A 14,317-nucleotide genomic window follows, 5' to 3' on the forward strand; every position below is an offset into this window, starting at 1 on the left:
TTGTCCAAGCGTCAAGTCCTATCCACCCGTGATTCCACCACTCGCTGAGATGAACTGGCCTGTGATCCATCGACTCTTTTCCGAGGCAAGAAGCAGCACCGCATCGGCGATATCGTCAACGGTCCCCATTCTCTCTTCGGCCCTTGTCATGGGTATGAGAGAGTTGTGCACTGCGTCGGCCACCGGGCCTTTAGGCAGACCATCTGTGTTGCCCCGAAAAGTTAGTGCCTGACAAGAACAATCCAGGCACGAACTCCAACCAAGCCGGATCCGGAAGAATGAACAATTTGTTGCCAGAAGCTACTTACCTGTTGGAACAGGTCCGGGCGCTACTGTGTTGATTGTGATTCCATATCCACGTCCGAGCTGAAATGAAACACGTTAACGTTAACCGTTGTCCAAGATGTTTGCGAAGAGAGCAATATTGGGAAAGCCATCAATTACAGTCGACGACGGTCATACATACCTCCATGGCCATAGCATAAGACAGCGCATCCCCCGCTGCTTTGGATGCACTATACAACGGTATTGGCGACACGCCCAGCTTCGAAGCAATGGAGCCAATGTTGATGATGCGGCCCCCTCGAGGCATGACGGGAACCACTGCTTGCGTCATATACAGCGAGGCGAAGGTGTTGATCGCAAACGTCTTTTCCACTTCCTCTTTTGTCGCTTCCAGGACTTTGACGAGAGGGCCGCCACCTGCATTGTTCACTGCGAGCCATAATGCGTTCCCATGTCAGCCCTCGAAGAGATGTGCAGAAAGGAATGATAAGAGGGAACCCAAAAGTGCCACGCACCCAGGATATCGACTTTGTCTGACTGGAAAGCCTTGAGCGATGCCTTGACGAGTTTTTTGGCACCCTCTTGAGTCGATACGTCCGCCTGCACAACCGTGGCCCTGCCTCCAGCATTTTCAATCTTCTGAGCCACCTCAGCAGCGCGGGGCGCAGATGTGTCGGAGACGTAGTTGATAACTACCGAAGCTCCGTTGCGCGCCAGGGTGGAAGCAATGCCTGCACCGATACCATTTTCTTTGCCTGATCCGGTAATGATGGCGACTTTGCCATTCAAAGAGAGAGTGTCTGGTGACATGACGATGAGATACAATCTAAGAGGCCGGTGATGACTCTGGATAGGAAAGGGCGAAGATTGCTTTTGTCTAGAGAAGAGCGATCTGAGGAGAAGGCTTGGGAAGAAGATGGTAACTGTTGCAGGCCACAGCCCATTATATAGACAACGTTTCCTGGACTCGGCCCATTGTGTTCCACCGAAAGCCACTACTTCGTCCGAAGCCAAAGGACCGTGTCTCAAGTCTATGCTCCGTTGAATCCAGCATGAAGGCTGCCATCGGTGAGATATGGCCTCTCTTGTCGTCGCTTCCTGACCACACAGAAGGCCATTGTGGGGACTCGTTTCTGAGGCTGATCGGCCTAGACTGGAAACGGAATGAAGAAATCCCTGCCCTGCATGAAGAGATCCCCATCTTCTTCTACATTCCTATTGGTGGGTTTGCAATGGGAATCTTTCCAACCCTTGAAAGAGTCATGAAACAGGTCAGTGAGGGAAGAAACTTGTCGTCCGCTTCATCGGCGGAGGACCTGAGCGATTCCCAATCTCGCCCTGGAAGATGAGTGGTTGTATTCGACGTCGAATCCGTGCATGGGGTTAAATTCGGACATGATAAAACAATTATATTCCTTGCCAACAAACAAAAGGCCCGGATACATTGGGCCAAGGGGTTGGCCCAAGTTCTACGCTACACAAGTGAATGTCGGGCACTGCCATACTTTGAGCGAGGCCGGATCTTTCGGCTCGCAGTATTTCAGACTCGAAGAGCGGTTCTTTCGTGAATTGTTCTCCAGTACTCGGTACATATATTCGCCTCGCAATACTCGCCCGTAGTACGGTCGAGCAGGTAACTCTTCACTGGAAGGAGTAGCCAAAGCTTGTCACTCTAGAACCTCCATCGTCGCCATCTTTGTCTCAACGTCTTTACGCCGCCCGACGTGGTCATGCTGCAGGCTTGGTGCATCATGGCGGATGCTTGCTTCATCGTGAAAGCTCCTGGATGACGACAACGCCGGAATGATTGAAGAGTAGGAACTTGAAGCCTTCGCATGCTCATTCGGGGGGTTTTAGACACACTCTCACCTATCAAAGCTACAGAGGCACAGACCAGACAATCGAGCGCACGAGCGTTGCTCGCACTGGAAACATCTTGTATGCGATGGACATGGGCTCCCGATATAAACCAGCACGATGTCTATTTTATAGGGGAAGCCCGGACGCAGGACACCCTGGCTGTAGTTGTGTAGCTTTATATACGTCACGATATGGTGTTGATTGATATCTCGCTCTTGCAAGGACACTCTCTAGGGGCCAGAATCACGAGATCCGGATGATCATGCATCTCGCATCGCTGTCAGCTGCGTTGGAACTCGATTCGAGGTCATCATCCCTGAAATTAAGGATCGCGGACCCCTCTTTGTGACAGGAACTCTGCATGGCATGGTAAAGAACAAGTATGTACAGTAGTAGTATAGGCAATCCCCAGTCAGCATCTTTGAGTGGCTCAGTAAGCAACCCAGGCACCCAGGGTGGCAAAGGGAGCCATGGCGATGTTCGAATCAAGCAACAAGTGACAGAGGAGTGAAGCGATTCTGGACGCCCATTTGATGAGCCGCTTAGGATCTTAAAGGAGGAATCAAGCCACGTTCTTGGCCTGATGAGTCGTTGACTTGGTGTGGTGGTGATGGTTGTGGTTGTGGTTGTGGTTGTTGTTTTGTCTCGCGAATGGGGGCAGCTGAACAGCCTAAAACATTATTTGCGGCGTCGTCACAGCCAACTTCAAGGTTTTTTTGCATTTATTATTTAATTTCAACCCCCGCGACGCAGGAAGGGGCCAAACAGGGCCAATATTTCAAGTCCGTGTATCCATGCATCTTATTTCCCCTTGTCCTTGTCGTCATTAATCGTCCCCGGCGGGCAATGGAAGGATACATCGGCGCGACAGCCACTCGAAGCCACCAATAACACCCGGACTTCCGACAAAACACCTACACCTACACCTGGCTACATCTCCAACTTCACCACAATGCCCCCTCGCAACAGGCATTTCCGCTCGCGAGAGCCATTCCGGCATGACAATAGACTGACACTGCAACGCGCCGAGGGTCCCTTTGGTTTCCTTAATCCTACCCGGGCACATTTCGACCATTCCGGAGCTCTCTCCAAGACGACCACCGAGGACGTTGAGACTTCGCAGGAAAACGTGCATGATGAAGTCGAACATGACACCCATCAGGGCCGTGCCCGTTCCGACGTCCCGGCAAAAAACATCAGGTTTCTATGGCGATCGCGAGACAATCGAAAAGGTCGGCACCCTTTGCTCGTGCAAAGACCCAAGCCTGGAGAAGAGGCATATTTTGTCACCCCGAGACGAACGTCGGATCCAAGAGAGGTCCTCAAAAACATTGTCAAAACTTTTACGTACTTCCCGGTCTGGGATATCTCGTGGCTCGTCGCTTTCATCTTCACCTGGGGGAGTGTCGTCTGGGTTATGAATGTACGCTTTGCCCCTAAAGATGTCCAAGGGGTTCGAGCCGCGCACTGAACCAACTAACCGCTTTGTGCTGGCCATCTAGGGATTCTTCGTCTGGCTTCCGGTTGTGGCCCCCTCGACTGAATTTGACGGCGAAATTTACTACGGGGGAGGTGTCACAGCATTCATCGGGGCCATCCTCTTCTTCGAAGTGGGCTCTGTCCTTTTGATATTTGAGGCAATCAATGCCAACAACACTGGCTGTTTCGGCTGGGCGGTTGAGCAGCTGTTAGACGACGACGGGCAGCAGAAACATGGGGCAGCAAGACTCCGAGTGGTGGCCAATCGTCACCGCTGTCTTCATCATCACCAAAATCGGCGTAATATGGTCGGGAAGCCGTCGAAACTGGCCGTCGGCGACGAGCAGTCACCTGACAAGGGCGGCAAAAAGGCCTGGCAGTGGTTCCCGTCGTGGAACGATCTGCGGGCGCATTACTTTCACGAGCTGGGTTTCCTTGCCGGCTCTGCCCAACTCTTTGGCGCGACCGTCTTTGGCATTTCTGGCATTACCGCCCTACCCGGCATCATCAATCACTTGACGCCCCAGTGGCGGCTCAATGCGGCATACTGGATTCCACAGGTGATTGGCGGCAGTGGCTTCATCGTCAGCAGCACCTTGTACATGCTCGAGACGCAGCAGAAATGGTACAAACCGGCGCCGCACCTGCTGGGGTGGCACATTGCTTTTTGGAATCTTGTGGGAGCGTTTGGCTTCACGCTTTGTGGATGTTTGGGTATGGCGTATAAAAACTCTGGGGCGCAGTACGAGGCTGGGTTGGCCACCTTTTGGTACGTTCTTTCTGCCCTCTCTCTCCCGGTGCCCACGACCGAGCGAGACGATCTTTCCTCACATTCTCCTGCAACGAGAAATCAAGTCATAAATAAGTGCATGCATTGATCCTTTTGCTCTTTTTGAGAAATTCTGTATTGCTGACTCTTGAACCTCGAATGGTCAACAGGGGCTCCTGGGCTTTCTTGATCGGCAGCTACCTCCAGCTGTACGAAAGTCTCAACAAAAACCCCGTGGAAGAGGTGTCGACTGAGCAAGACTTTGCGAGGAGGCAATAATGCCCTGACTCTTCTGGTGGGATCTTGGGTTCCGGAGGAAAATATACTGTGTCTTGTTTCTTTTTGCTTCTTTTGACTCACATATGCGGTGCGAAAGTTGCCATAATCCTACGGTGTCATCTCTATCCTACTAATTCGGGAGGGGAAAATAAAAATCGGGGTTATGTACTCGGTGGTTTCCCCAAAGCAAAAATCAAAAGGGGGTTTCTTCTCACTTCTCTTTGGACGCTGTAAGGTTTTGGTCCTAGACTCCCTGATATGGATTTGAATCTAGGTATCCTAGATCGAGCTCGGATCTCAAACTGCGATGGTACCCGAAGAAGATGGCCCGACGTCTTACACGGATCGGGCACAGTCCGTGTATATATAAGGTGTACGCCTCGTGCCCAGTGCGGATTCATTTTACTAGTTGTGTGGTATATGTGGTAGGTAGGACTATACGATGGGTACGACGGAAGTCAAAACGATGATGGATGGTGGGTTAGTGAGTGAGCAAGTCGGGGTCAGTCGGAGCGAGGTCGGCCGCTGCTGGTGGCGCACGCTTAATTATGCTCTGGAGGTGACATTGCCCCAATGATGGAAAACGCCTCGGCGGCTTTCTTGGCTCAAGTTGCCTCGGCATGTCGGAAACTGCGCCGCTGGTCGTTGGTGACCCGGATAATGAACTCGGCGAACCAGCGAGAACATAATCCCTCGATTGAATCTACAACTTACTTACCTGCTACGCCTTGCTTAGTACTGTACTTGACCAGTCGAAGTTTGTTTTTGAGGGTTTCTGCATTTTTATTTTGTTTCCCTCACACACCGCGGATTCGAGAAAGTGTCTTTTTGAATCCTACCCGTACCATCCCTTGATACCAAAACCATGGCGCAAAGAGCACAGCAGATCGCGTCGCATCTCAACTACCCCTCGGGCCTATTGGCCGGGCAGGTCGCTATCGTAAGTCCTTCCCTCTTAGCAGCACCTCCGGCTGTTCTCATCGACATGGTCGGCTGACACTCTCCCAACCAGATCACAGGTAGCGGCCAGGGTATCGGGGCCGAGTGCGCGCGACTGTTCGCCAACGAGGGCGCCAAGGTGGTCGTGTGCGACGTCGACGCCGCCAAAGGCGAGGCCGTGGCCAAGGCCATCAACGATGCCACCCCGGGCAACAAGCGCGCCATCTCGGTGCCCGGCGACGTGACCGACCCAAACTACTTCCCCGTCCTGGTCTCCAAGGCCGCAGAGTTCGGCAACGGCAAGATCCACATCATCGTCAACAACGCCGGGTACACCTGGGACGGCGTGATCCACAAGATCACCGATAAACAGTGGGACACCATCATCAACGTGCACAATACCGCCCCCTTCCGGCTGATCAGACAGGCCGCCCCGTACTTCCGGGTCAAGGATGGCGAGAAGAGAGTCATTGTCAATATCTCGAGCACGTCCGGCACGCACGGCAATGCTGGCCAGGCCAACTACAGTCTGGCGAAGGCTGGTGTTACGGGTTTGAGCAAGACGATCGCAAAGGAATGGGGACCGCAGGTACGTTTCCCCCTTCTCTACTTGACTGCGTCTTGCTTGAGTCAGACAACTTTCGGCGTCCTTTCTTCTCCTCGACCTTTTTCTCACTAACCTTTGCCCACAGTTCGGTGTCCGCGCCAACACCATCGCCTTTGGCCAGATCAACACACGATTGACCCAAGCCAAGGAACAAGGAGCCTTTATCACGACCGCCGACGGCCAGCGCATCGCCCTGGGCATTCCCGGAAAGCAGCTTGCCGAGCGGAAAGGAACTGACCCCAGCGCGGCGTTCAAGGACATTCCCCTGGGCAGACCGGGCACCGCCACCGAGGCCGCCAGTGCCGTTCTGGCCGTGTGCTCGCCGCTGTTCTCCTACGTCAACGGTCAGACTATCGAAGTGACTGGCGGACGGAACATGTAAAGAGCACGAGAAAGTGGACCGGTTGTGGATTGAGAGGGTGAGGTGCAGATCGAGGACATGGCCTCCAAAGTCACTCGCTCGATCCGAGAATAACCGGTGGCATGTGGCATATGAAGGGAGCAGTTTCCACCATGGACATTCTCCTGATCGACAGGAAAACTGTTTCGTAGAGGGACTTTGAAGAAGTGACGAAAGTGTATAATGGGATGGATGGTCGGGTGTCATATAACCGCACGCCTACCTACCGACGAGACGAGGGAATAAAATCAAAATATAGAACCTAACAAAATTGAAACAACTATTCCATCAACAGCGGTGCCACATCATACTATACGCCCTAAGTAGGATGCGCAACCTGGTACAGCCGACTACTAGGCCAGACTCGACAGAACTATCGAGAGGGACAAGCCACTGGTTGCCGTCTGTCAATGAAGCATCCTTTGCCAGCCGGCGCAACCCGAACTATCTCAGGTGGCAGACGACCAGAATATCAGAATGCTAGACTATCCGTATTCGAACACGAAGTATGGATACTTGGGTGTATCTATGGTATGAACTCGATGAACGGTCTTCGAGCAGGGCCTCTAGCTTGCTCACTCGCTCGCGCACGCACATACACTACACTACACTGCACTGCACAACCTAGTCACTAGCCAGATACGTACGAGTACCTATGTAGAAGGACAAGTGGATTGCGGGGGTGGTCCTGAAGAGACCTGAATTCTTGCTTGTTTACTTCGTATACGGATTCTTGGTACCTCGCTAGGCACTTGACACCCCTATTCTCGGTCCTTCGTTGTACTCGTCCTCGCACTCGTCCTCGGACTTCTCGGACTCCTCGTGAACTCGGTGCTTTGACCCCATCGGGGTTTCTTAGCTGTAACTACATACATACATATATATATGCTTGTACCAGTCCTTGTCCTTTTACTTTTTTTTTTTTTTTTTTTTTTTGGAAATGTGTCATACTTCCCTAGATAAAGTCCTCCGCGAATAAAGTCATGTACCGTCACCGGTGCTTTGTACTTTGTGCCCATGCTTTTGTACTTGAACCAGTCCTTGTTGGTGAGTACCTCGTACCTCGTACGAGTATCTTTCCATCGGCCGGACGTCGTGGTGGTGGCTGTGGAGGTGGGACCCCGAACCCGACCAACGCGGAACAGATCCGTCAAAGGCGGGGACGTGCTTATATAAACAAAATTTATCTAAACCCTCCACCCACCAGCGTTGGTCCCGCGTGTCCCGTTGCAGACACTATACAAGCACTCGGCGCAGGTAGACAAGACATCCACAGACAACCCACTAGGTTAGGCATGATAGGACTGCCGAGTACTTAGCACCTCCTTCCGAGTCATCGACGACTCGTGTCGTGTCGGGGCTGTCGACCGACCACGTTCGATCGTCAATGGGACTGTCACTCCCCAAGGTACTGATCTACCTTTTTTGCTCGGGGTTCGCTCAATTCTTTGGGTTCGGCCGGGGCCTTCTGGACAAGCTTTTGCGCAATAATAGCTAGCTAGCTAGCTAGTGCTAGCACAGCTAGGTACAAAGTAGGGTCCTGGCTTTTGTACGAGGTACCGAGTACTTGTATCTGAGCTTCTCCTCTTTTTCGCCATTCACAAACTTGCACACTCAATCGCGCGCACACACGCATACTCATCCATTCAAGCTAGATTTGGCTGCTTTCCATCTCTATCTGGTCCTTGCGCCGTATCGCCTTCGAGCTTGGTCTCCCTTTTTTTTCCAGCGCTGTGGGGGGGCAGCAAGCGGATGTGATGACAATGGAGAAACAACCCTCTCAAACTCATGCTCAGCAGAACCAAGATGTCGAAGCAAGCACACACGTCGCCGACTTTCAAATAATCGAACCGACAACGTCACTCGGAGCGTCACTGGCCCCAACAGAGTCCGACCCCTATGGCAGTCGTCCAGCATGTTTCAACAGTCTCTTCCAGGAATGCCTCTTTGTTCTCACCACGACCATCGCCGTGGGTCAGAGCTCCATCTTCACCGGGGCCATTCTCTGCATGACCAACTATATCGGCAAGGATCTGAATATGACGGCCGCCGAGGTGACCTGGATCAGCGCGGCCCAGACCCTCGCGGCGGGCACATTCTTGCTCTTCTTTGGCCGCGTCGCCGATTTGTTTGGGAGGAGACTGCTCTTCCTGTGCAGCCTGGCCTTTTTCAGTATCTGTCTGCTCATCACGGGGTTTGCCACCAATGCCTACTTTCTGGATGTCTTCTGTGGTCTCCTCGGTCTCAGTTCGGCGGCGTCCGTCCCTCCCGCCATTGGCAAGCTAGGCGCGGTTTACGACAGACCAAGCCGACGAAAGAATAGAGCCTTTGCCTGCTTCTCTGGTGGCAATCCGGTTGGTTTCGTGCTCGGGGCGTTCATCAGTGGCGTCACGATGCAAATTGCCAATTGGAGAGCAGCATTCTGGGTCATGTCGGTCATCTTCGCCTTCTTCTTCTTTGCAGCCCTGTGGACCACTCCGCCCGACACCGAACAGTCACTTGGAGGACTTAATATGAGCACCTTTGTGAAATTCGACCTTCTCGGAGCTTTTCTGGCCGTGGGTGGGATTGCCATGTTCACTGCTTCCCTGACCCTGGCGGGCGACGCGCCACGTGGATGGGGAACGCCCTATGTGATTGCCCTGCTGGTGGTTGGGGTTGTCCTGATCCTTGGGTTCATCTATTGGCAAAGTGTCTTCCGATACCCCCTCATGCCATTGAGGGTCTGGAAAGACCGAAACTTCACCGTGGTGGTGACGGTGCTCTGCCTTGGATTCTATGGCTTTGCGGGGAATCTATTTTGGTTAACTCTACTCTGGCAAAGGATTGACGAGCTGTCGCCGCTGATGGTCGCCGTTCATCTCCTCCCGGCAGGTATTGGCGGAATCCTTGTCAACGTGCTGGCAGCCATGATCATGCATCGAGTGTCCAACAGACTGATCATGATCATTGGGGCCGTGAGTGCCGTCATCGCTTCGGCACTCTTCAGTGCCATATATACCTCGATCTCGTTCTGGGCTCTTGCATTTCCCGGACTTTTGTTCAGCGTCCTGTCCCAGGATTTGGAGTTTACCGTTACCAACATGTACGTCATGTCGTCTCTTCCCAGTGAACAGCAGTCAGTGGCTGGAGGCTTATTCAACACGGTGACCCGGCTTGTTGCGACGGTCGGGCTGGGCATCCAAACGAGCATTTACAATACCGCTGGAGGGGCCGCACAAGGAGTCGGAGCCCTGAGATATCGGCCGTATCAGGCGACATTTTGGGTATCCCTGGTGGGTTCGGTGTTGGCTGTATTTCTAGTCCCCTTCTTAACCATAGGGCGCCAAGGAGGGCGAAAAAGACATGGCAATCGTGGACATCAGGATTAAATTGGAGGTGGGTATACAGCACAGAGATAAAGAAACAAACGCGAGAATTTCGTTCGGCTTCAATTAATCGAATTTGCCTTTGGTAGTTCTCGTCGGGTGCGCAGGAGTTTGCCGGATGATGCCGTCACTGTGAGAGACGAATCGCCAGCACAAGTAGCAGTTCTCGCGGGAAAAGGGGCACGGGAACCCCCGAGGGGGGGGGGGGAAAGAAGGAGTAGTAGAGGAGGACGGATGTCATTTCCGAAGGCTGAGAATTCCCCGAAGTAGAGCCTCGTGAAGCTTGGGGGCATGCCGAAGTCACCTAAGAGAACATGGTTAGTAGGGCTCTCGGTTAAGCGGCAGGAGGGGCAATAGGGGTGCTTCTCTCGCTATTGTTGGTATGGGGCCTCCGCTAGGAATTGACCATGGATGAGGCTGATGTGATGAAGCTCACCTAGGCACTCGTGTATCTCGGTCCACTACCTGGTGCTTGTACAAGTCACTCGTAAGTGCTCGCGTGCAGCCAGCGAGCCATTAGTAGTAGTACTGCAGGTCCCTGATTCAGGGTATCCCAGGTTCGTTGCCCCCTAATCGACTGGTCGGGGGTTGTCCATCTCCACACCACCAAGTACCAGGTCAGGCAATGACAACAAAAGTTTATAATAACGCGTAAAGAGCTGGCAGGTACCACGTGTGCAGAGGACAAGTCAACTCCATGGATCATACCTGTACCCTCGGACTTGTACTCGGTATGTCAGACAAGGAGCCCAAAGGATGCAGAAGTTGGCTCGGACTGCGGCCGTGTCTCGAAAGTGATGACCCTGAAGTAACAAAGTAATCAACGGCGGCCGTCGTTCCTTGTTTCACCTTTATTTCTGCCACATTCAGTTCCGGGTACTGATTAAGTCGGCCTCAGCCAATCGGCAACTCGTCAAACTGCCATTCTGAGTCCTGAACAAACAAATTAAGACAACGCATCTCACCCCCTGGCTCCCCCGTAATATTCGCTTCAATCACACAGACGAATCTGGATCTCGATGAACTTGATCAAGACAGCCTGCGGAAGCCCATTCACCTGCTGTACTCGGTACCTAGACGACAAACGACTCAGGCATCTTCCCTCCGCGGGCAAACTCACATCAGTCACCGACGCTTCCCGCTCACTTCTGCTCCATCACGCTGATCTCGTAGAGGCTGCCCGCGGTATGACGACCCCTTCTTCTGTCGGAGCGTCGCAAACCTTCTCCAGTGCCGAAGCAGCATTCCCGAGATAGACTGCAAGCATGTGGAGACAGAACAACATTCCAGACTATCAGATGGGCTACCAAGCTTATCCCTATCCCGAGCCAACAATGGACGAGAGGTACCTCGAGACAATCCCCGAGGTCGAGTCTTTGTACAGTCGCCGCAGTAGTGTTGCGGCCACTGCTCTCCCAGAACTCCCATTGTACGTCTTTGCTGTCTCTTCTCTCCCTCAAAACACACTGACCGCCTTTTTGTCACAGTCGGCCTGTCCCGCCCATGGAGGAGCGAACGTCGGTCTACTCGATTGATCAGGATTCGGCCTCCCCCAATATCTCCGATTACAACCCTCACCAGCCATCGACGCAGCCGAGACATCAACATGACGCCAGTCTAGCCAGTGTCTCACCCCTAAGCAGCCAGACCTCCTTCCACCCAAATGGCTCTGATGCGTCTCTGGTCTCTCCCATCGAACCCTCATTCCCGACTCCCACGCAGTCAGAAAAGTCGTTCAAAAGTCAGATTCCGCGGAAGTTGCCTGTCCCCGCCTCACACAATACCCCTGAGGATGGGGTCAAAAAGCGGTGGAATCTACGGAAGGAGGGAAATGAAGAGACTCGGTGGGATGAATACTCGGGTGAACCCAGCCAGGCAGGGAAGCCATCTTCGGTCCGTCCTGGAGTAGTGCCGTCTTCGAACGATCAGCCATACCCCCAGCTCAAGGAGAGAACGCGGCAGATCTTGGCCGGTCTGAAGGACAGAGAAACAGTCAAAAAGTCGGCCTGGACAAAATCTCCGCCACCCAACCCAGGAGACCCCTTGGACAACCCGATCCAACGACCCCCGTGGAGAGGGGCAAGTGGTAGACATGCCATAGTCGAGCCTGTGAAGAACACCCCAGAAGCGCGAACCCGACCGCTGATGCTGGTAGAGCGGCATAAGATACCCGAGACCGAGACAAGAAGCGAGACACCGGAGGAAACGGCACCTCTCGAACAGAATGCTTTGTCCCCTATCGACTCACTTTCTGTTGCCGCCTCACAACTCCCGAACCTCAAAACCGTGGACTCGCAGGAGAGCCTGAAGCCCGTTGCCCCGCTGAAAACTAAGAAGATGCCGCAAGCGCTGTCGCCACAAGCACTGTCACCCAAGCAGTTGGAGTATACGCGGCTCCTAGACAGCCCATTCCAAAGTCCTGGCCCACGTCCAACCATGGTCGAGCCAGCCCAAAGCCCTGCCCCCAGTACTGTTCAGGAGTATGGAGCTGATAGCCCTACGCTGGGTTCGAACACGCCCTCCATCATCGGACCTGACAGGAGATCCAGCGAAGATTCCGATATGACGGCGCACCGAAATCCTCTGCAGCGTGAACTAGATTCCACGTCGAGTTGGAACACTTATGCGACCAACGCGACGGACGATAGCAGTCATGTTCCTTCGAGTCCCATCGCACGAGAGGAGCTAACGAGCAGTCCTGTGCCAATAGTACAGCTCCCGCCTGCGGCAGTTCCAGAACCGATTGTGCTCCGCAAACGAGTAGCAGCGAACAATAGTGGCCATCGCAGCTACGACAACTACAGCAGCATCTCCCCATTCTCAGCCATCACCGGCCGGAAATCGTCCAATATCCTTCGAAAAGCCGTTGGTAACGACTCAAACGCCAATGACCGCAATGGTAAGCCTCGGGCCGTGTCTTTGATGTCCGGTACGTCAGCGACTAAATCGCTTCCTCCAACACCTGGCGAACTCCAAGCTGCGGACAAAATCACGTCTCTCAGTGCCCGACTGGAGGACCTCGCTCGGCGCAAACGGAATCTGAACAAAATCATCCTGGAACTTCAGGAATCACTGAAGAAGAACGCGATTGTCTACGACTCGAGAAAGCGCAAGGAGGTCGACAAGATGATAACCAACCTGAATCTCGAAATTCAGGAAGTCAAGAACGAGGAGCACGATGTTCAGCTGAAGCTGCATCGTGCACAGAAGCGCAGGGACAAAGACGACTTTTACGAGCAACCCACTGGGTTGTGGATCAAAAGAGTGACTAGTTGAGTTCATCTCAGATCCGAGACGTCGGGAATCAACGTGTTTGGCAGACTGTTTTGATACCTGAGTCCGACTTTGGCAAATACGAACTTGACCATATTGGAACCACTTGGACTAGGTTGGAAAGTCACAATTCCTTCTTAGAAGGAAACTGTGGACTATGCGGGTTATGAGGAGCGATATTTGGGTTGTCGACACCTGGCGGTACATCAACGCTCGACTGTCAGAATTCCAGAAATGCTTCAACCATCCAATTGTGGGACAGGTTGTCAAAGCCGTCTCGACCAGTCCTTCCTCGCTTAGCCGTTCTTCACACGATGCTCGATCACATCTTGCCTTGCCCTCGACCAGGGCTCAATGTTCAGAACACACCTTCATGTTCACAAATTCCACGCACACTTCCTAACATACGTGCCATCAAGTGGCATTCTCGATCTCCACCACTGAACGAACCCTTGTACAACAATTTGCATTCATTTGAAGCAATTCTTGGACTTTACTATACCCCATCTTGTTCATTACTCTCGAGCTTTTTTTTTCCTTTTTGTTTTCCACAGGGCAACAGTTCCGGTTCGACATGGCACAGACACACAGGGGGGAGGCGGGAAAGGGAGACAGTCATTTCAAGTGTTTGCCTTGCACAACACAGGGGAAATGTGCAGCACAAACACAAACACACACAAATACACGGGATATGCGGTGTAGTTGATAGGTTTCAGCAATGCAATCCTTTCCACCAAGGGGAAGCACATGTATGTATATATACCTGTACCTGTGTTTGTGGGCAAATGGAGTTTTTTTCGTACCCAGGCAGGCTTTCCCGGAAAATGGGTGAAAGCAATGCACTGCAATTGGCGTCGACAGGTTCCAGCAGACAGGGTTGTTTGGGTCCCAGCGATAGCGATAGCAACAAGCAAAAAGCAAAAGCGAAATGCAAAAAGAAAAAAGGCAAAGAGCAAAGAACATGAGCATCTTGATCCTCATTCTCATCGCCGTCGCCGTCGTTCCTTATCAAACAAGGGAACAGGGTAGATGGATGCGTTTCCTTCACATACCTACCT

General features: G+C 52.8%; 5 protein-coding genes across 5 annotated transcripts; 4 read left to right on the forward strand and 1 right to left on the reverse strand.

The window, feature by feature from the left end:
- Positions 1–18: 18 nt before the first annotated feature.
- On the reverse strand, positions 19–1,095 carry Z517_03048 (uncharacterized protein; the record flags this gene model as incomplete). Its single annotated transcript, XM_013432156.1, has 4 exons — positions 19–203; positions 309–366; positions 467–714; positions 801–1,095. The coding sequence occupies 4 exons, from the start codon at positions 1,093–1,095 to the stop codon at positions 19–21; spliced, it is 786 nt and encodes a 261-aa protein (XP_013287610.1).
- A 2,002-nt stretch (positions 1,096–3,097) lies between these two features.
- Positions 3,098–4,502, forward strand: Z517_03049 (uncharacterized protein; the record flags this gene model as incomplete). The annotated part of the gene is made up of 2 exons (XM_013432157.1): positions 3,098–3,568; positions 3,648–4,502. 2 exons carry the CDS (start codon positions 3,098–3,100, stop codon positions 4,500–4,502), a joined length of 1,326 nt encoding a protein of 441 aa, XP_013287611.1.
- A 1,035-nt stretch (positions 4,503–5,537) lies between these two features.
- Positions 5,538–6,600, forward strand: Z517_03050 (uncharacterized protein; the record flags this gene model as incomplete). The annotated part of the gene is made up of 3 exons (XM_013432158.1): positions 5,538–5,612; positions 5,685–6,200; positions 6,304–6,600. 3 exons carry the CDS (start codon positions 5,538–5,540, stop codon positions 6,598–6,600), a joined length of 888 nt encoding a protein of 295 aa, XP_013287612.1.
- Positions 6,601–8,381: 1,781 nt separating this feature from the next.
- Positions 8,382–9,989, forward strand: Z517_03051 (uncharacterized protein; the record flags this gene model as incomplete). Its single annotated transcript, XM_013432159.1, has 1 exon — positions 8,382–9,989. One exon carries the CDS (start codon positions 8,382–8,384, stop codon positions 9,987–9,989), a length of 1,608 nt encoding a protein of 535 aa, XP_013287613.1.
- Positions 9,990–11,251: 1,262 nt separating this feature from the next.
- Positions 11,252–13,262, forward strand: Z517_03052 (uncharacterized protein; the record flags this gene model as incomplete). The annotated part of the gene is made up of 2 exons (XM_013432160.1): positions 11,252–11,415; positions 11,474–13,262. The coding sequence occupies 2 exons, from the start codon at positions 11,252–11,254 to the stop codon at positions 13,260–13,262; spliced, it is 1,953 nt and encodes a 650-aa protein (XP_013287614.1).
- Between the last annotated feature and the right edge of the window lie 1,055 nt (positions 13,263–14,317).

This window comes from Fonsecaea pedrosoi, assembly GCF_000835455.1.
Source record: "Fonsecaea pedrosoi CBS 271.37 unplaced genomic scaffold supercont1.2, whole genome shotgun sequence".
NCBI lineage: Eukaryota > Fungi > Ascomycota > Eurotiomycetes > Chaetothyriales > Herpotrichiellaceae > Fonsecaea > Fonsecaea pedrosoi.